General features: G+C 46.7%; 1 protein-coding gene across 2 annotated transcripts in view; it reads left to right on the top strand.

Moving 5' to 3' along the window:
* Positions 1–21,371, top strand: part of LOC138521784 (E3 ubiquitin-protein ligase TRIM39-like) — a 196,670-nt gene that overhangs the window by 3,206 nt on the left and 172,093 nt on the right. Inside the window, exons 2-3 of one of the 2 annotated variants that reach the window (XM_069634864.1) lie at positions 15,232–15,384; positions 15,521–15,733. In XM_069634864.1, the coding sequence (XP_069490965.1) occupies positions 15,674–15,733 (60 nt within the window). In that variant the 5' untranslated portion in view covers positions 15,232–15,384; positions 15,521–15,673. Of the gene's footprint in view, positions 1–9,678; positions 15,385–15,520; positions 15,734–21,371 lie in introns of those variants that run through there. The other variant, XM_069634863.1, reaches the window with a different exon arrangement.

The raw sequence follows: 21,371 nt of genomic DNA, 5'->3' as shown, positions 1-21,371 counted from the left end.
GTCAATGAAAGAGCAGGTCTCTGTAGTCTTTCGCATTGCAAACGAGGATCTTCAGGTAGAGGAGATTGTTTTGGGCTTTTATCAAACGTCTAGCACTACATCACAAACTCTGTTTGCCATTTAAAAGATGTTCTCCTGAGGTTTGGCTATAAAATGGAAAACTGTCGGGGGCAGTGTTATGAGGGTGCTTCTAATATGGCTGGACATCGACAGGGTTTGCAGACATTGGTGCAAGGGGTGGCAGCACGAGCTATTTATGTGCACTGCTTTGCACACAATCGGAACTTAGTAGTTCAGGATGTAGCTATGGGAATGGACACATTCATGGATCTATTGGTTTTTGTAAGGGACTTGATTGGGTTCATTTGAAATTCCCCAAAACGCACTGCTTGTTTTGAAAGTTGTCAAGAGGAAGGGAGTGTCAAACTGCTTCCATTCTGTCCTACCCGATGGACAGTTCGAGCAAAATCTTTGAAGACTGTGCTCGCTAACTACAGTTCTGTTATAGAATTTCTGGGACTTGCAGCCGGTGCCCACAATGAAGCGGGAGCAAAAGCCCATGGGTTGCACTTGCAGCTCCTTAAAACCCCTGTTGAAAACAGCAAACTGCTAGTTAAAAAGCACACCATGCTAGCTCGGCGGTGGGCGCCACTGTGTCTGCAGACTCTGTCTGCACTGGACATCCTCAAGCTCGTGTTGGTTGTTCGTCTGACGTCCGGGCCGGCTGTGGGGGATGTGCTGGTGAATTTCCGATGCTACAGTGCTTTACTCAAATCCAATACGTGGGGTATGCACAAATGGGACAATATCAGCAACATTTCAATTAGCAAGTCTGGGTTGCCCTCTCTCCCCTGCTTTTTGCAGTAGTTGTAGACTCTCTGGCTGACTTAATAAGAGATAAGCATAAACACTGAGGCATAAGATTGCGTGTGTCCCCTGAGACAAAAGTGCCTGACCATTTGGGTGAGTTTGTTTTCAACAGGATTAAAGCAAATCGCAAGCTCCATGCCTGCTTGGGCGGCGGGCGAGCACAGGCGCCAATGCGTTTCCTCGAGTCAAGCCTTGCATTAGCTTAACCGAGAGCGATGCACGATTGCGCCTTTTTATCAGAGCCCAGCCCCAGGGCCTGGCGCTGGCTGAGACTAAGGCAAAAACGTACTGATCGCGGCGCCCCGCCGTGGCGGGAAATTAATCTTAATTTGATGCCCAGGGTGCCCTGAGCATCCAATTCCAGCTAGCCTGGACTTGGTGTGTCTCTGCGCAGAGGCTGGGCACCACCAGATGAGACCGACACCCGCTCACCCCTTCCATCTGCTCAGAGGGCAGGTGTTGGCCCCAAAGGGCAGAATGATGTCTGCGGCTGTGTGGCGGCTACAAACAGCATTTGGGTGATTGTCGGGCGATTGTGGCCATGCTGCCTTTGTATGTATCTGTACGTGTGTGTCCATTTTATTTGAAAAATGACACACACTGTACAAACCCTGCTGGTGCAATTAAACTGTCTTCTGTTGGCTGTACCCATTTCATATGCGCCAAGTAGGGTGGGCACTGCTGCCGCTTGATTGGCATTAGCATAGTCTCATTTTGCTCCGGGTATTGTGTCAGGCAGGATAACTGTTCACGGTCTCTCTGTGGTAGGAGAAGGTTTTGGCTTGCCTCAGCTGGATATAACATTTATTTATAGCTAATGCTGCTGTTTTTTTCTTCTTGAATGGCTCATAGCTATGGGTTTTTAATCACATTTATTGATGGCGATGTAAGCACAGATGCTCTGCTATAGGTGAGAGAGAATGATGGGGACCTGGCTTCTGGGCCTTATCTTTGACCCATTTGGGGCCCATTTCTCCATTCAGCCCCAGGTCTCTGCTCCACCGCCTCCCCAGAACCCCCTTGAAGTTCTCATGCTACATGCCTACATTTGTAAAGTGTGTCCCCAGATGGCATTTGGCAGAAGGTGCATTTGTCCATTGAAGATGAAGGCCCCTGTTGCTCTACAGTGGGCATTACTGCAAAGAAGGCTTCTATCTTTAACCTTTTGTGAGCATTCATCCAGTAAGTATCAGATCCATGTCGTGCTATTAAACCTGCATGATCCGCTGCCTTGAAAGGTGGCTGACCGTGAAAATACTTTTAGAACCAGGGGCAGTCCCTGATATTCTGAGAAGCGTCTGGGATATTCGCCAGCAGCAGTGAGGCTGAAGGTTATATATCAGAGGGAGGTTCACCAAAGCAGGGGGCAACCCAAGAACCTCAAGATGCCACAGGCGTTATATTGGTAAGCACAGGCCCAACCTCTACGTATTTAAACTGCACGTATTGAGACATCCAAGAACTTGTCCGGCAAAAGTCATCAACGCAGCGGTTACTGTGAATAAAGAGGTGGGGCTAGTGACACCCTCTAATAAAATCACTATTTATTTTCCAATTAGTGGGAAGAGCTGATCCACAGCCGTTTTCGGATGGATGCATCAACTTCATTGCCATGTTTGGGTACAAAAATATGTGTTGCGACTGACATCGGAACTAACTGATGAAATATCGAGTACTCAACTTGGGATAAATACAGCTGAGGAGTCTGTCAGGCTTGCTGGTCTGCAACCCTCAGGTGAATCCAAATAGGTGGCTGAGGAACGGCGCGCTTTTCCATCCGGCGCTGCAGGTGAGTGTATCAAGACCATAGCAGGCCTGTGGGCCTAATCGAAGGCTTTATATTAAAACAACTGCATCCAGCGCCTACCGCACTCTGTGCTCCGGCCTCCCACTAGACCCAACTTCCTTATTCCTCCCCACGCCTCCTGCCTCCCATCCCTCCCACCTCGCCTGGGTGGTGGACAGAAACCCTTTTAGAAAAGGCATCCAGGGCAGCCCCGGACCCCAAGGCAAAGGACGACAGCTCCCGAAGAAGCAGCTCCAGACCGTGTTGGCCCATGTTAGCCTGTGGAGCCTGCAACCGTCACCCAGCAGCTACTGACTAAGTGCAAGTTATGGGCAGGGGGTGCAGCTATTACTGCCCCCCATTAAACTGACCAACCATAACCACCTTATTAATTTCCCACCCAGCCTGATTGTGCCAGATAAACTGATTGTGCCAGATAGCATTTCACATTTAGCCTGATTGTGCCAGATAGCCTGATTGTGCCAGATAGCCTGATTGTGCCAGATAACATTATTTCCCATCAAGCATGACTGTGCCAGATATCCTGATTGTACCAGATAGCAGCATTTCACATTTAGCCTGATTGTGCCAGATAACATTATTTCCCATCTATCATGACTGTGCCAGATATCCTGATTGTACCAGATAGCAGCATTTCACATTTAGCCTGATTGTGCCAGATAGCCAAATTGTGCCAAATATCCTGATTGTGCCCAGATAACCCGATTGCGCCAAGAAAGCCTGATTATGCCAGATAGCAGCATTTCACATTTAGCCTGATTGTGCCAGATAGCCAAATTGTGCCAGATATCCTGATTGTGCCAGATATCCTGATTGTGCCAGATATCCCGATTGTGCCAGATATCCTGATTGTGCCCAGATAACATGATTGCGCTCAGATAACCTGATTGTGCCAGATAGCAGCATTTCCCGTTTAGAATGAATGTGCCAGATAGCAGCATTTCACATTTAGCCCGATTGTGCCAGACAACATGATTGTGCCGGATAGCCTGATTGTACCAGATAGCAGCATTTCACATTTAGCCTGATTGTGCCAGATAGCCAAATTGTGCCAGATATCCTGATTGTGCCCAGATAACCTGATTGCGCCCAGATAACCTGATTGTGCCAGATAGCAGCATTTCCCGTTTAGCATGAATGTGCCAGATACCAGCATTTCACATTTAGCCTGATTGTGCCAGATAGCCAAATTGTGCCAGATATCCTGATTGCGCCCAGATAACATGATTGTGCCAGACAACGTGATTGTGCCAGATAGCCTCACTCCACATTTCGGCAGATTGTGCCAGATAATCTCATTCTACATTTAGCTGGATTGTGCAAGATAACCTGATTGTAACAGATAGCCTCATCTCACTTTTAGCCTGATTGTGCCAGATAGCCTAACCTTGCCAGATAGCCTTCTGACTGAGCCAGAGAACCACATTTGGCATTTAGCCTGAACTGTGCCAGATACCCCAGCTTTGCCTGATAACCATAGTTCAACTACCTAGGAGACTCAAATCTTGGGGTGTCTCTATAACTACTGTGCTTTGAAAGGTAGGCCTTCTCCACACTATTCAGGAAACACAAATGTAGGTGTCTCTCATTAACTACTATATCTAAAACTTAGGCAACCCTTTATAGAGATAACCAGAAACCCCAAGAATAAGCCTTGAATCCCATCAAGCCTAGGACCTCCCCATCGTATACCACCCCTAGTAAATCCAGCGGTAAGGCAAGGACCCTGCGGCTACTTCCCGACCTCCACCACAACCACCCGACATATCAGGCCATTAGACCACCCAACGCTAACATTTAAAAATTAAAATTAAAGACCACCCGACACTAAACCATTACGCCTATAATCACAAACGCAAGGAAGCCAACAACTATCACAAACCAACCAGGAAGGCCAGGGCTGTCAGAAGATGTGGTGAGGCCCGGGGCAAAACATTTGGTGAGGCCCCCTTACAATTTTTTGCACTCAGCCAGCGGCAGCACCTCCGCAAACAGGAGACTCGAGAAATCTCCCTTTGAGTTTGTGTGCAGTATCCCAAATATGGTTTATTAATACAACTCCAAATCAACTACAGCAAAGTTAGATTTCTCTACTGAAGAAAGGTTTATGCAGGACTAACTTTTGTATCATATGCATAAATATATATATGATGGCATGAGCTCTCCACTTCGCCACCTCCAACTCTCTGAGGGTCAGTCACTTTTCCAAGCAAAGAGTTTGGGGCAGATCTCTTTCTTCGGCTGGGGCCTCCCTCTGAAAACAGCCTCCCTGCCTCTCTTAAACTTAAGCAGAACCATCTCCGGTTCCGGAAGCAACTCAAGACCTGTCTCTTTGCTTTTGCCTTCTCCTGGTCAAGCTCTGAATTCGGGCCAGGTCCCTGCCTGTCCTGTTGCAATCCCGCACTGCCTCTTGGCTCCCCTGCACTTGTGGTCTGTATCTGTAACCCTACAGTCCCTCTCTTGCACTTATTCTCCATCCGTTGGCTGCACTTATGAGTGCCTACACTTGCCACCCGTTGGCTGCACTCTTGTTTCTCCTTTGTACCTGCACTTCAGCATCCTACCCCACCCTCAGCACTTCTCCCCTCCCTGCTCTTGCGTTATCTGAATGACACAAGGCCTGGTAAGATCTGTGTTTTGTCCTACTCTTTTGTTTCCCCCTCCTTGCCTTGTCGCGCCTAGAAGCACTTGTGTACAGGCACGTTATAAATGCCATATCATATCATTAAGGAGCACACTGCGCCTGTGTGCACATTAAAACACACATCATACACAGTGACAAATGATGTACAGTGGAGGCTGGTACATTTCTGAACTTAAGAGGCTTAAAAGTGTGTGCCAATTAGGCAGGATCAACAGAGCATAGTGAGGGAGCCCAAACCAAACAAGGGTTGCTTGAGGGGGGGTTCTCACTCCCCAGAAAATGTTTGAAACATTGGGTTAAAATTATGCATTTTACAGCACTTTCTTCGCAAAATTGGGTAGAAATCCATACAGTTTGCAATTGGTTTTGTATGGAAGCACATGGAAAATCCCAATAGTTGCAAATCACAAACCGTGCACAGGAACATTTTTCAATACATTTAATGCCGCCTTTCCATGCAAGATATGCTAGTCTAAAAATATATTTATGCTGGTTGTTCTCATGTATGTCCATGCAGGGTGCATCAATATATGACATTGTTACCATGTACGGGCTCCCAACCAGTAAAAATGCCATGCCACAGAAAGTATATCCAGGCTGACTGTGTACCATAAGTGTTATTACTGGCTAGATTGGCCTACATTCAATGTGGGCCAATTTAGCCAAGTAGTATGTTTGCTTTAACCTTGATGCATAGTCCTGTGCATCAAGGGTAAAGCACAAACAGCATTGGCAATGCTAACAGTTTGGGCATTCGTGTAGGCATGGGAAAGGCACTTCTGTATTGGTATTAGCTGGCCATTAATAGTGCCAGTGCAAAATGGTTTCAGTACCTGAGCAGCTAATAGCAGTGCCTGGCAAATGCCTAATACTTATACACAAGCAAAAACTGTTGGCTTTGCCAATGCTTGTTTTTAACAGGACTTCAGCGAAAGACACGCAAGTTGTTTTTTAAATCGAGTGGCCAAATGGCAGAACTTATTAAGACATTTTTATTACACCAGTTCCGTGTTTACAACTCCAATGAAGTCATGAACTCTCAGACGACTCCTTTGAGAAAACACTTGCAGGCACATTGAGGGCACCGTTTGATGGCAAGGCGTGTTTAAAGCTAGCTCAAAGAGTTCCAGTGAGGAGGTGTTTTGGGTGGGGAGGGCAGGAACTGGGTGAGAATTGCCATAGGGATTATCATGGCCATGAGAAGTCAATGGGTGGGCAAATAACTAAACAACATCTACAATTACCTCCTCATATTGCATATCTGTAATCAATGCTATCATTGGGACGGATCTTCCCAGACCCAGGATCTGGCAAATAATTACTCACCAGATTGGAACTACAGCTCCACAATCTGGGAAAATCTGTGCACTATATCTTTATTTTAGAATGCTCTGGTGTGTTCGTGCTTTAAACTATGTTGGGCAGGGATTTAAACCGTGGCCGCTAGGTTCCAAAGTGAGACACTTCCCCACAAGACCACTTGAGGGTCTGAGCGGGAGCCCTGTGAAATCCCTTTTCAATGTTGCACTGTACTGGAAATATTGATGTGCATTTTTTAGGTTTAAAAAAGGGGCGCAGATTTTGAACTTTGCTGACGATAAATCCTCTGAGTGGAAGAGGCAAATGTTCATGGGGTGACTAAAATACCTGCCCTACACCCTCCTAATCCTCCCGTCGCTGTGCCCGGCCTCTTTCACTGCGGTAGGAGGTATGCCCCAGAAAAAAAGTCTATTTCCACCATTGTCTGTTCGCTAAAGCAATAGTTTTTACTTATTGGTGGCACACCTAACAACCCAAACAAAAAGAATGCCATGCAGTGGCGCAACACCATTGAGCAGATCGGGCTCTAGCCCCTTCCTGAAATGTTGGGCTTTGTTGACTGGACCTGGCTCCATGGGCGGCGCCAGCCCTGGCCACTTTGAGGCAGAAGGCCTCTTTCGATGTGTCGCCAGCCCGTAGCACTCGTTAAGGAGCAGCATCAGCATCAAACATGCAGAGCACAAAAACCTATCCATGCAATATCAACAGACTCACTTTGATAAAGCCAAAGTCTTAACTTCTGGTCTCAGCTTTTAGATGGCCCACCTCTCCAGATATTCGCATAGCACTATGAAAGTAAACAGCCTCTGAATTGGGGTGAAAGGTACGACTCGTGGCCAAAGGGAAGGTGAAATAGCATTTCAGCTTCCCAGCTGGGCTCAGGGAATTCAGAGGGAAATGGGAGCAGGGCTAGCTAAAGATGTGTCAGGGCTGGTGGGGTCCCATTTCTTTTTGATGTTTGGGGCACCCCTTACAGCTCGGAACAATGGTCCAAGGCACCTGTGGAGTGATTAAATGAATAATAAAGTCAAAATTATGCAGAAAGGTAGTTCAAAGCTGCAGATTATCGGTAGGTTTCTGTGTCATAAAACTGCCACCATGGGGGCAGCTACTTGGGGGCCCATTTCAACTGTAAAAGGTGAAAGCCCCAGATGCCATCCCTCAGGTGGGAGACCGAAAGTGCAATGGGTTTATTGGCCCCACTCACTATCTGCTTTCAAAACGGTCATCCAGCCCCTGCCAGGCTGACCGACGGAGCCGTGGTCAGACCAGACAGGACACAAACGTTAAATGGTGCCTTGGCTTTGCTGTTAACAAAGGCCCTGCAATTACTAACATAAACCATTTTGCTGTTAGCACCTGCATTCATATGCATACATTTTTAGGTAATTGAAATCGTGATGTGGGGTTAGCACTTGCATGCTAGGCGAATGATTAGAAGGGAAGTGGTGACATGAGAAATCTCATTCTCACAGCAGTCCTTAAGTGTGACGTTTCAGAAATGAAGGCGAGAGTTAGCTGCTTGTAACATTGAAGATTCACCAGAATAGTCTCATTCGAATTAGAAGATTGCCCCTCCCTCACAGCCTCTGATGTTAGCGCCTCTCCCAACATTTGAAGTGTTAGTCCCCATACCCCCCACCCCCCGGCCGGCATTTTAGCCTAGGTGCACCTCTGATGCCATGAACCCACACCTCAATAAAGTGGCCCCCAGGGCGGCTAAATTTAGGGGTGGGGCTGAACACACATTCACATAAAACACTTTGACCCATGCATTCATCCACCAGTTACACAACTCCATACATACATGCATGCATACATAAAACCAAACACAGCATTGGCACAAACACCAACATGCACGCATGCATTCATACATACACATACACATACTAATTTAATTTAAATACACATTTAATTTAAAATAAAAAACACTTACCTTGCTTCCATGCACCCTTCAAAAGCACCCAGGCCGCCATGGCACTTCGACACGTGGACACAGTGCCGTCACTGTGATTGGCTCGGCTGCTCACTGAAGCATGAAGGAAACGCCCATATGCCACCCCGTGTGTGTGTCAAATAAGAACACGAGAGACGTGGACTTTTTAGTATCGAAATAAGACACACAATTGGAGATTTCTCTGGAGATTTATTTGGGTAGAAAATGTCGCGCTCCGTTCTTATCACCAACCATTAACGAAGAGGTGTTAAGTGGGAGCCCTGCAGACTTTGCTGCCAGAGCAGTGTACCTCCCCGCCCTCCCCTCTCACAGGCATCCTCTGCTGGGGGGAGATGGACACGGCAGTTCAGGGCAGTACATTTTAATACAGGTCCAGACCAGTGCCGAGGTTTCAAACTCTTCCACATAGACCGCGAAGAACACGCACACTCTGGGATTCCAGGGTCGGTGTCTAGGCAGGTCTGAACAACGGGGGGAGGAGGATGTGAGAGGATGGAGAGGATGATGTAATAGGACAGAGACAAAGGGGAGAGCAGGATGTGGGAGCAGGGAGACAAAGGGAGGAGAGGAGGATGTGAGAAGAGAGACAAAGGGGAGAAGAGGATGTAATAGGACAGAGACAAAGGGGAGAGGAGGATGCGAGAGGAGGGAGACAAAGGGAAGAGTAGGGCGTGAAAGGAGGTGGACAACAGGGATAGGAGAATGTGAGAGGAAAGAAACAAAGGGGAGAGAAGGATGTGGGAGGAGGGAGACAAAGGGGAGAGAATGATGTGGGAGGAGGGAGACACAGGGGAGAGGAGAATGTGAGGGGAGGGAGACAAAGGGGAGAGGAGGATGTTGGAGGATGAAGACAAAGGGGAGAGGAGGATGTGAGAGGACAGAGGCAAAAAGAAGAGCAGGGTGTGAGAGGAGGGAGACCTAGAGGAGAGGAGGATGTGAGAGAAGGGAGATAAAGGGGGAGAGGAGGATGTGGGAGCAGGGAGACACAGGGGAGAGGAGAATGTGAGAGGAGGGAGACAAAGGGGAGAGGAGGATGTGGGAGGATGAAGACAAAGGGGAGAGGAGGATGTGAGAGGACAGAGGCAAAAAGAAGAGAAGGGTGTGAGAGGAGGGAGACCTAGAGGAGAGGAGGATGTGAGAGAACGGAGATAAAGGGGAGAGGAGGATGCGGAGTAAACCCAAGTAACAGGTAGAAGAGAACATGGGGGAAAGCAAAGTAGCAGAGAGAGCGTAGAGTGACAAAGGGAAGAGGAGGGAGACAAAGGGGTGAGTAGAATGTGGACCAAGTCAAAATAACAGTGAAGGAGTGAGACACCGGGGTGAGCAGGATGCAGGAGAAAGCCAAGTAACAGGGAGTGGAGAGAGACAAAGGGACGGGGGATGTGGAGAAAGCCCACCTGGAGTGGAGGGAGACAGAGGAATGAACCTGACGTGGGAGAACACAAAGAAACGGAGAGGAAAGTGATGAAGGAGATTTGAGGTGGGTGACATTAGACTCACGGGCAGAGGACAGACAAAGGAGAGAGCACGGCGCAGAGAAAATCAAACGGGAGGAGAGACACAGGGACATGCTGTCTGACAGGAGATAACTCCTCTCATATCAGTCAGCATGTTCAATCACACTGAGCAACGTGAACACACTGACTGACAGGAGAGGAACCCTCTCATGTCATTCAGCATGTCTACGTAGTCAGCTGAATAACGGGAGGCAGCAGAGCTCACTTCTGAGCCCTGCTGTCTCCCATTATTTTGCTGTTTGTTGCGGAGCCAAACAGCTTTGCAACAAACAGCAAAATCATTGCAGGGGCAGATAGGAGACAGCACAGTCCCCCATGTGAATTAAGGACACGGGAGACTGTGCTGCCTTCTCCTTAGGAGAGGGGGCCGCGAGGCCCCCCGTAAGCGCGAGGCCCGGGGCAGTTTGCCCCCCCTGCACACCCCTTGTGACGGCCCTGAGGAAGACATTGCATGTGGGCCACCACCCCTGCAACCTAAAACGCAACCTAAACGCAAACAAACGTATAAGCCAACCAAACCCAAACGATCACCACCAAAAACCCAAAAGCAAAGAAACATCTAAATCAACGTACCACTAAGGAACGCAACATGCCACGAAAACTAACAGGGCCACGCGAAAGACAACCAAGAGAAGGAATAAACCAAATGGAATCACACCACATAATCACAACTGCGGAACACACCCCTGCAAACACGGTCGACAACAGAACAAATGCCAAGAGAAGAGAAAAGTTGCTATACTTAACACCATACCTCACGACCAACCACTCACCGGAACAAGTCAATACGACGACCAACCATGCGAGACGTACCAACAACAAAAGAGAGCCACACAGAAAAAGAACAGCAACATCCAGAAGGAATACAAACACAATCGATGTCCTCACTTCATATATCACAAAAACACGAGGACACCTCCCTCAAATACAACAAAATATAGAAGAGGAACCTGAAGAAAACAAGAACCCAATACTTAACCTAGTAGACCTACTCAACGACAACAGAGATGCGACTGAGCCACCATCACACCCTGAGAGCAACATGGGACCAAACCAATGCAACAATCACAAGACAAAACTGATATTAAAAAAACAAACCAGGCCAAAAGAATCCACTGCAAACTAATCAACGCAAGATCAATGTCAAAACACGCCACAGAGATGTACGACCTGCTCTGCGACAATGGCATCAGCGTCGTATTCATCACAGAAACATGGTTGGACGAACTACAAAATCACACTTGACAGCTGCCTACCCGACAACTTCAAGTGCACACAGTTAAACAGAAAAGGAAAAAAAAGGAGGAGGTCTTGCAATAGCATTCAAGGAACACCTGAAAATAAAAACAGACGAACCAGTAAACATCAAAAACTGTGAATCCATGGTCCTTCACTCGACAGTAAACATAAAATTCATACTGATTTACAGACCACCGACATACGACGCAACTTTCGTCAACAACTTCATAGAAGCCATCACCAACATAGCCATCCAACATGAACATCTGTGAACATCTGATAATCCTCTTGGATTTCAACATCTGGTTTGAAGAAGTAAATGCAAATGAACAAAAATCGCTAATCGAGCAACTAAAAACCATGAAACTACGACAATTGGTCAAAGGAGCAACACACACGGCGGGACAAACACTGGATGCAATCTTCACCAGCAAAACTCTTATCACCACTGCACCACCAATACAGATACTCTGGAGTGATCACCTCATCATTCCATTTGGGATCAGGCTACCAACTAAGGTAGCCAAGCTGCCTAATGAACTCCCAACTACCACAAAAAGAAACTGGAAGACCATCAAAGAGAGCAACTTAATAGAACAACTTGAACTCACAAAACCAACTACCATTAACCTGGAGGAAGCTGACCTCGATGGAAAAACCGAGCTACTTCACAAATGGATCGCTGAAACAATCGACGGCATCTTCACTGGAAAACCTTTCACCCCGTCACGAAAGAGAGCAATGGCAAAATGGTTTACCCCACTGCTCAGCACCATGACAAAGAACAACAAGAAACTCGAACTAGAATGGAGGAAAGAATACGACCAAGAAAAGAGAGCCCAATTCCAATGACAAATCCGGTCTTTCAAAAAAGAAATCCAAAAGGCCAAAAACAAAACACTATGACAGCATAATCACCAAAGCCACCAACACCCAAAAAGAACTGTTCAACATCATAAATGAAATGAGGAACCCACCGGGATGAAACAACACTCCAATACCTTCACAGAAATTATGCAAAGACCTAGCGAAAGACTTTAAAAAAAAAAAGAAATCAGCAACATCCATCAAATTATACAAAGCAGATCAATCAACCAAAACATACAAGCAAACCTGACAAACGTAAAACCACAGCATAAACTCCAAAGATTCCCACAAATATCAGTAGAGACATTCGTTGAGCTGATAAGACATATCAACAAAGCAGGCTCCCCCATGGACCCTTGCCCCCCAGACATTTACAAATCCATCCTCACACAGGGCGCACAACTGGAATACTACAGAAACCTTTTTAACCTGTCACTCGCAACAGGGTAAGTACTGCGATCATGCAAATTGGTGCACGCCAAACCACTCCTCAAGGACACGAGAGGCGACGTGGAAGACCTCTCCAACTACAGACCTATTTCAAACATCCCCTACCCAGCAAAATTACTAGAAACCTATGTCTACAAACTAACACAAAAACATGTAGCAAAACACCAATTGCTGAATCAGGCACAAGTCAGCTTTAGACCCGGGAGAGGAACAGAAACGGCACTCCTATCTATCTGGGATGACCTAAAGACAAACGCAGACTACAACACATCTGCCCTAATACTACTGGACCTCTCAGCAGCGTTCGACACAGTCAGCCATGACGTCCTCATCAAGAGAATAGAAGAAATAGGAATAACGGACTTAACCCTACTCTGTATTAAACCATTCCTAGCAAATAGAACGGAAACTGTCTGGATAAAACCCTTCAAATCTGCTCCACGGGACACCGACTGTGGAGTACCACAAGGATAATCCCTATCCCCACTGTTCTTCTACATCTACCTGGCTCTGCTAATCAAGATCATCAAAAAACACAACCTTACGTGCTGCAGATGACACACAAATCACCTATGAAATCGAAGATACACAATAAGCGAACACAACGCTGGGAGAATGTCTCAAAGAACTCTACGACTAGATGAACACAAACAGCTTAAAATTCAACCCAAGCAAGACAGAAATCATGATTATATTCAAAAATCTTGAAAATAACATTTATATCCCATGGCCCACAGAGCTAGGAACAGCACCAACACCATCGAAAATAGTAAAAAAACATGGAATCCTAATGGATAACGTGCTAACATTAGAACCACAAGTAAACACAATAATCAAGAAATGCTTTTTCCTCCTACATTCGATAAAAAGAATCCTGCCTTTCCTGTCCTTCACCCATAAATCACTGACAATCATCGCCCTCATCATGTCAATAATTGACTATGCCAAACAGCCTCTACCTCGGAATGCCAGAACCCCTGCTGAAGAAACTACAACGTATCCATAACGCAGCAGCCAGATTCCTCCTCAAACTATCGCGAAGAGACCACATCACCCCAGCGCTAAAAGTTTTACACTGGCTTCCAATTAAACAACGAATCACATTTAAAACAATGTGCATAACGCACAGAGCAATCCATGGCCACGGAGCAGAATTCCCACAAAAGAAATTAACGATTTACCAACCGACAAGAACATTCAGATCAAGCAATGACATCTGCCTAGAACCAAAACCATTCACAAGGAAAAGCTAGAGGGATCCTCCTTCTCTCACCTGGCAGTAAAAACTTGGAATACCCTCCCGAAAGACATACGCAATACAAAGGACCACCTAAAATTCAGGAAACTACTCAAAACCTAACTCTTCACCACAGAACCAGACAGAATCAACTGAAATGAAGAAAAAAATAAGAAAAAACAAATCCCCAGGACTCACCCTCCCAAGCCAAACCCTGTCGCTAGGCAGAGCCCAAGGGACAGGGAAGTTGCTGGAGACGAAGGAGCATTAGTCACTAACTAACACCTGACAGGACAGGGAGCGCTTAGAATTCGTAGGGAAGGGACCACGCCTTAGGAGCTCAGGGAGCCGAGGCAAGGAAGAGCCCACTTACGACCAAAGAGCAACCCATAACCATAGCAATCTCAACCGTGGGTGGGGGAGACCCTCACCTCCTTTCCCGCCCACAGGTCACTAGACAGCCACAGGGATAGGCCACCACCTCACGCAGAACCAGGTGAATGAACCGCAGAGGAACGTTCCATCAGACAGCAAGGCCAAAGACACCCAACAACGACGCCCGAAAAAACAAGATAACCCCAAAAACCCATCTGATGAAACCACTACTCTCTGCACAAGCCTCTCAAACCCTAAACAAACACAACCACTCTCTTGCACTGCAAACCGCAAGCACTTCACTACACTGCAACAACAAAACAAACCACACAGTCTCGCACAACAGCACATGGCAGCCCACAAATCCGTAAACCGCACCCATGCTCAGCGAATGGTGCAAACCGAACTGAAGCTGCCAACAGAACATCACAAATCTTGCTCTACCTTTATCCCGCTCCACCCTAGTAACTGATCCTACCCTCTTAACTTTCAGATCCTCCAGAGCACCGGGGGACCACTCTGGTGGTGATAGTGCACGGTATAAATATTCTTTAACATAACACACACCCATTCACACATACATTACATAACACTCCATGCACATATGCATTCATACATACATAATGAGCTAACATGCAGCCTTTTAACACTGCTAGTTTCAGGAAAGGCCTCCCTTGCCCCTCTGCCTAACAAAATGGACATGTTTCCCACACAATGTGTAATTTTAGCAGCTTTTGCTACTCGAAAGCACATCTCAGAATGTCGTATTTCCACACACTTTTTATCACAAGCTCAGAATCAGGCCCCCAGACACTCTTGTACAGAACTTGAAAAAAGGAACACGTCTAGAGAGATGGACAATCCTAAATAAGACCCTTGTCTCTGCGCCGTTCTTCTTGCCAATCTTACACTTTCAAATGACATCTTATTCTCCTAATTGTTCTACAGCAGCAGCAATACAACTGGTGCAGCAGAAGGACATCCTGATGCTGGAAGGCAGAGTGCAGAGAAGCCTTGAAGGTTGAATCTGGGACAGGGTCAATTTAGTAGCCTCCGTCTACAGTGGAACAATGAATAAGGAAAGATTGGGGATTAGAGAAAGTAAGTGGCTTAATCACAGGCTCATAATTGCCCAATATAGATGCAAGATTATTAGGAGAAGTGCATGTCATCGAAGATTTACACAGTATCACACAAACAGTATTAACAAGTCTAATATTTATCATCACAATTGCAGGTCAAAGGATCGAGAAGGTCATCGCTTACAGAGCAGTGGAAGATTACCTGAACGTCCAGCTCAGATCAACCTGTGATGATTTCAAGCACCAGTCATGGCCTATGGCATTAAATGAAGATTCAGGAGTCTAAGTGATGCTGCGGCCCAGGAGGAATGCATGGAAATGGTCCAAATGACACTGCAGCATTGAGACGGGAGGTGTTCCTTCAACAGGTAAGCTTGAATGCATCGGATAATGCTGGGGATATGGGTGAGCTGAAGATAGGACGGGGTGGTCCTTTGAGACATCTGGCAATTGCAAGTTCCTAGAGAATCCAGTTATGTGGTCAGCATTCCCCAAATGAAGAGAGATGTGTGGATTGTAATTGGAAACTACATGACATTGCGGCTGAGAGAGCCCCCGCAAATCTAATGCACCAGCATGGTGAAACCAGGTCCTATTCTAACTGTCGAAGATCCAATTGGCTGGGAAGAAGTTGCCAAAGGTTTAATGCTCAATAGAACTCGAATGTGTATCAAAAATAATAGTTTCATGGGCCTGAAGAAAAGACTTGGACTTGATGTGAGTTCCCGTTATTGGCTATAACTGAAAATGATGACATATTCTGGCCAGGAGAACTGAAATTTGAAGTGCATTTAAAAGATGACGTTAAATTTAATTGGTTTGCCATTGTTTCCTATCTCTTTGATAATATATTGGAAATTTTGATCAATGTTCAGAGACTGTTATTAAGAAGGAACTATATGTATTGCAAGTAACTTTTAACATGAAAAGAATGCTATTGAACAGTCACCCTCTGTACTATACTGGATGTGTTGTGTCACCTGTGATGAATCTGATAGTATCATCACTTCTCTCCCTGAGGGAGCCTCTCCCTATCTGGCCAGGGGATGGCAGCTGCTACCTGATCCTGACCCTGGGGGTAACTATATGAGGGAGGACATCTGGGGAGAGGCGACCATCTGGGGAGAGACATGACATCTTCAGGGAAAAACATATATCCCCCACTCCCTTTCAGGGATGTTCCCTCCATTCCTTAAGCCTTAATGGCTTACTGCACCACTAATCCTCATCCACGTACTGAATCCAGTATTAATATTCCCCGACATGACAACCAGAGTAATACATTAATTACTAAAATGATGAAGAGGCAGGGAGCAGTAATGTTTACTCCTAAAATAATCCCATACCAGCTTCCTCAACAACACAAGGAATCCTCCATCAACTACTGAGACGAGGAAGAGACAAAGAACAGTAAAGATCACTAATGCCGGGTCTAGTCTTTGGAAACTTTATCAGACTGGGAAGCTTAAAACACACACAGCCGACAGCATGAAAGAGAGCTGCAGTCGCAGAGCTGCGCGGTAACCGGCACAAGCACCGGCCGGAGCGTTGGGAGAGAGACGCTGCAGGAAATGCTACCAGAGCTAATCTGCCCAGCAGGATAAGATACCAGAGTGGAGAGGATGCGCTTCCTGAGACGGAAAGGCTGCAGAAACCAAAGACTGGTACAGCTGATGCCCAGAGGATGACTAGTCGCCCGCCGAGCCCACAGTGCAAAGCGAACATAAGCCGAGAGCCGCTAAAGACACTTGGAGCAACTGGTAAGCCAAGGGAAGTGGAAAGGGGTACCGGGTTGCCTGAAAGTGTGCGCTGCTTCAAAGTAGCTATCCGTAAGCAAAGTGAAGTATGTGAAGAAGCTACTGACATCTTCAGGGAAAAACATGAATCCCCCATTCCCCTTTAGACATGTTCCCTCCATTCCTTAAGCCTTAATGGCTTACTGCACCACACACCCTCATCCATGCACGGAATCCAGTATTAATATTTCACAGTGTTAGGAAAGATTTCCATTTATGTGTAATTTTCCCTCCAGTTGTGTACCCCCAACTTTTTTACTGCTGTTTAACACCATAGTCTGACTTTGCCAGAGAAGCACAGCCTTCAGCTGCACTTTTCTGGGCTTTCGCTCACTTTTTATGGGGAAAATGACATGCCCTTCAGACAGTCAGTACTGGGAGACTTTGTTTCCCTTAGTCCTTTTCTGTGTTGCAACTTTTCTGCAACATGTGACAAGTGCACAATGTACCTTCCAGTACAGTGCACTTCGGTCTCTTAGTCATTTCCAAAGGCCCTAGATACTCTCGAAGGATTTTTGAGGAGATGTGCAGATATGTCACAGACAGGGCTGGTGGCAGCTTATCTATTCATATAATTTTAACCCTTTCCTGCCAGGTAAACTGCGATTACCACATTTGGCACGAATAGGTGGTCTGGCTCCAAAATGTCCATGCCACGATGTTCTTTGTCCTGTCCTTTGGCCATCTTGCTCCTTCCCCTTCCCCAGGTCGAGCCGACCCGGGTCAGTCCTTATTTGGGCATGCATTTTCCCACAAATTGCAAAGCTTTCGCGGGCTTCTGCATGTCTTCTTGTGTGTGTGCCTCCAGGATGTGGGCTGGGATGTCTGTTCCCAATACATATCCTGGGTGCCAGAGAGTCTGGAGTGCTGTGAATGCCTGAGATCACCGTGGTCCATAATTGGTCCACGTATGGTATGCCTGAATGTGAGCAGATCTCCCATTGGGTCCTCTTCATTTTGGCGCGAAGGAGATTCTGGATAAGAGAAGCCCCCAAACAGCCATACCATGTCGATCTCTGGAGTTCTCACTGAACGAAGGATAGGATCCAAGTATCCTGAAGCTAAGAAGCTGAGTCGAGGAACCGCTGGTGACCCGCTGAAAGGTTTGGCACCCTGAGCCCGCAGTTGTCCAGTGGGACCTCTCTGCATCTGGTCGTCCTTGAAGGTCTGCGAAGACACTTTGACCCATTAGAATAGTAGGACCAACTATTCTCGGCACCTTCAACAAAACCTGCAAGTAAGCCTTCTCGGAAGTGTCCCTGGGCCATCCAGTGGGCTGACCAGCTTACACAGGACCTTTGCTCTGTCTCCGCCGCCGTTTTGAGAAGACCCTCGGAACTTGGTATACTGCTAGCACTTTGTTTGCGGCACCCTCACACCGAATTTCGTACACTTGGCGTTCCCAGGTCTGAAGTGAGATGAGTGCGCCAGAACCGGAGCATACGCGGTTACCGTGTCGCCCAGCTGCGGTGACAATCTTTGCAGGTGCGCTGCATTTGTGGCCCTCTTGCCCCTGAAGCCTGCTATAGTGAAACTGGCCTGATCCATCCACCAGGAGCAGAGAAATCGCCACTGTCCCATTTGGGAATAATCGCTGTATCTTCATCGCTGAAAGCCTCAGAGCCGACAAATTGCTGCACTTGAACCTGCAACCGAAGTGGACTCGACTGATGAAGTTTGGTCCGGAGTGCGTCAGGGTTCGGTGAGTAATTGCAACCCTAGCCGGTAGCCCCTAGCGCCTCCACCCATTTTTACACACAAGTGGCCCCTGAGGGCCCCTATTCTTTCCACTTCTAGTGCGAACTAGCGAACTATTCCCAACTCTTGGAATCGGCTCTGCCCTCAAGTGGAGACCCTCCTCGGATAGTGGGAACTTATTCTTCATCGCCTCACCCACCTTCCTGAGCTGCTACAACCCCCTGAAGAGACCCCGTTTTGCCCATTGGAACTACTGCATGCGCTTGCATTGCCTGTACTTTTGACCATTAGGCTCCCCTCTTCTTAGGGACTGGACTGCCTCTTAGTTAGGAGTGTGTTGGATGCAGAAGGGGCTAAGGACTACTTGCACTGCCTGTTTCCTTCCCTTTTAGGTTGTGGACCCATTCATGCATTTAACCCTTTAGACCCCAATGTTCTTGTATATATGTATCTTGATAGTGTTGTGTTGGCTTCATAAGTATTACTGTGATTTGATTTGTATGTTTGAAACTCAAAGGCCTTGAAATAAATCTATATGTATTGTTAATATATCTACACCTGACTGGGAGTGATTTGTAAGTGTCCTTTACTCTGTGTGCTCATTGAGGTCTTTCAGTCAACCTCACCCCTCCTGAGACCTAGTCTTGAACGCCACCAAGCTACCTTGATTGGTCTGGCTTGTCCAGAAGGTTACCCTGTTCCAAGAAACTAGATTGGCCTCCTGAACTTCTGCCCACCAGGTCAGAGTTCAGAAATCCATCTTAACACCCGACATGAAAACCAAAGTAATACATTAATTACTGAGATGAGGAAGAGGCAGGGAGCAGTAATGATTACTACTGAGAGAATCCCATACCAGATTCCTCAACAACACAAGGAATCCTCCATTAACTACTGAGACGAGGAAGAGACAAAGAACAGTAAAGATCACTAAGGCCGGGAAACCTATGCTGCTGTCTACTCTTTGGAAACTCCGTAATCAGACTGGGAAGTTTAAAACACACACAGCTGACAGCAATGAGAGAGAGCTGCAGACGCAGAGCTGCGTGGTTACCTGCACAAGCACCGGCCAGAACGTTGGGAGAGAGACGCTGCAGGAAATTCTACCAAAGCTAATCTGCCCAGCAGGAGAAGAAACCGGAGTGCAGAGGACGCGTTGCCCGAGAGGGAAAGGCAGCAGAAACTGAAGACCAGCACGGCAGAGGCGCAGAGGATGACAAGTTGCCTGCCAAGCCCACAACGCGAAGCGAACATAAGCCGAGAAGTGCGAGAGACACTTGGAGCAACCGGTAAGCCCAGGGAAGCGGAAAGGGGTACCGGGTTGCCTGAAAGTGTGCGCTGCTTCAAAGTAGCTATCCGTAAGCAAAGTGAAGTATGTCAAGAAGCTAATAAACCTAAAAGCTATACCACGACTGAGCAAAGTGAAGTATGTGAAGAAGCTAAAAGACCCATAAGCTATTCTACGAATGGTTCATTGAACTCGCACCTTAAAGGGGCAGAGAGAGAAAACTGAGCGACAGTGAACGAACTTGAGGGGCAAAAGCCAAATTTGTGAAAGGGAGAACCATTCAAGAAAAGATACCCAGCAATGGGCTGCTATTGTTTCATAGGTAAAAGACAATTGTAAAGACATGATATGAAAGTCCTGGCAGGAGAGTGCACCTGGTGAAGAGAATTGTAATTCAGTTATGGTATAGAAGTCCCGGCAGGAGAGTACACCAGGAGAAGAGAAATATTGTATAGAAGTCCTGGTGTAGGAAAATTCCAGGTGAAGTTAAAGTGTATAAAAAGACTGCAAAGAGGTCCTGGCAGAAGAAGAGACCAGGCCAAATCAAGTGTGTATTAAGCTGCAAGAGAATCTCGAGGAAGATAGATTCCCTTGAAATTGCAAAGTAAAAGAAGAGCAAAGAAGAGCCTGGCAGGGGAGTATACAAGGTGACCTGTGTGTCTGTACCTGCATCGAAATTGTAAAGTGAAAAGGAGAATCCTTAGGAAGTCGCATGCCCTAGAACAATTTGAAACGCGATTCTTTGTTTTGAACTGATTTGCTAAAAGGAACCTGGGGAAGGGATCTATTTCCCTGAGAACTGTGTGTGCGCCAAGAGGGAGAAGCCATCCTCTTGGGCTACAAGAACCATACATATTGGTAACAATAACCTAGGGAAGGAAACCATTCCCTGGAACTGTGAACATTGTCCACTTGGAACTTTTCTGTTGGAGTTATATCTTTTTCCTTGAATTGGAACATTTGTTCACCTCGAGATTCAGAGAGAATACCCTTTACACCTTAGAGCTACATTTTAGAGTGTGACGGCAAGAATAGGATTTCAAACAAAGGACGTACTTTTACTTTGGACATCTTGACAACAGACAGAGCTGTAGTTCTCCAAGAGACATTCCCCGGTCTAGTGTGGAGTTTGTTCTGTTTACCAAGCTTGAGCGTGTCTTTCCCTGCTTGACAGTGTCATCAGTGATGAGTTGCCCGATTCCAAACCTTTGCTGGGCTAAGTGA

Source organism: Ambystoma mexicanum, chromosome 13 (assembly GCF_040938575.1).
Source record: "Ambystoma mexicanum isolate Mex_15411 chromosome 13, UKY_AmexF1_1, whole genome shotgun sequence".
NCBI lineage: Eukaryota > Metazoa > Chordata > Amphibia > Caudata > Ambystomatidae > Ambystoma > Ambystoma mexicanum.
The sequence above is the reverse complement of the archived record's forward strand: the minus strand, read 5'-3'. Positions and strand labels throughout refer to the sequence as shown.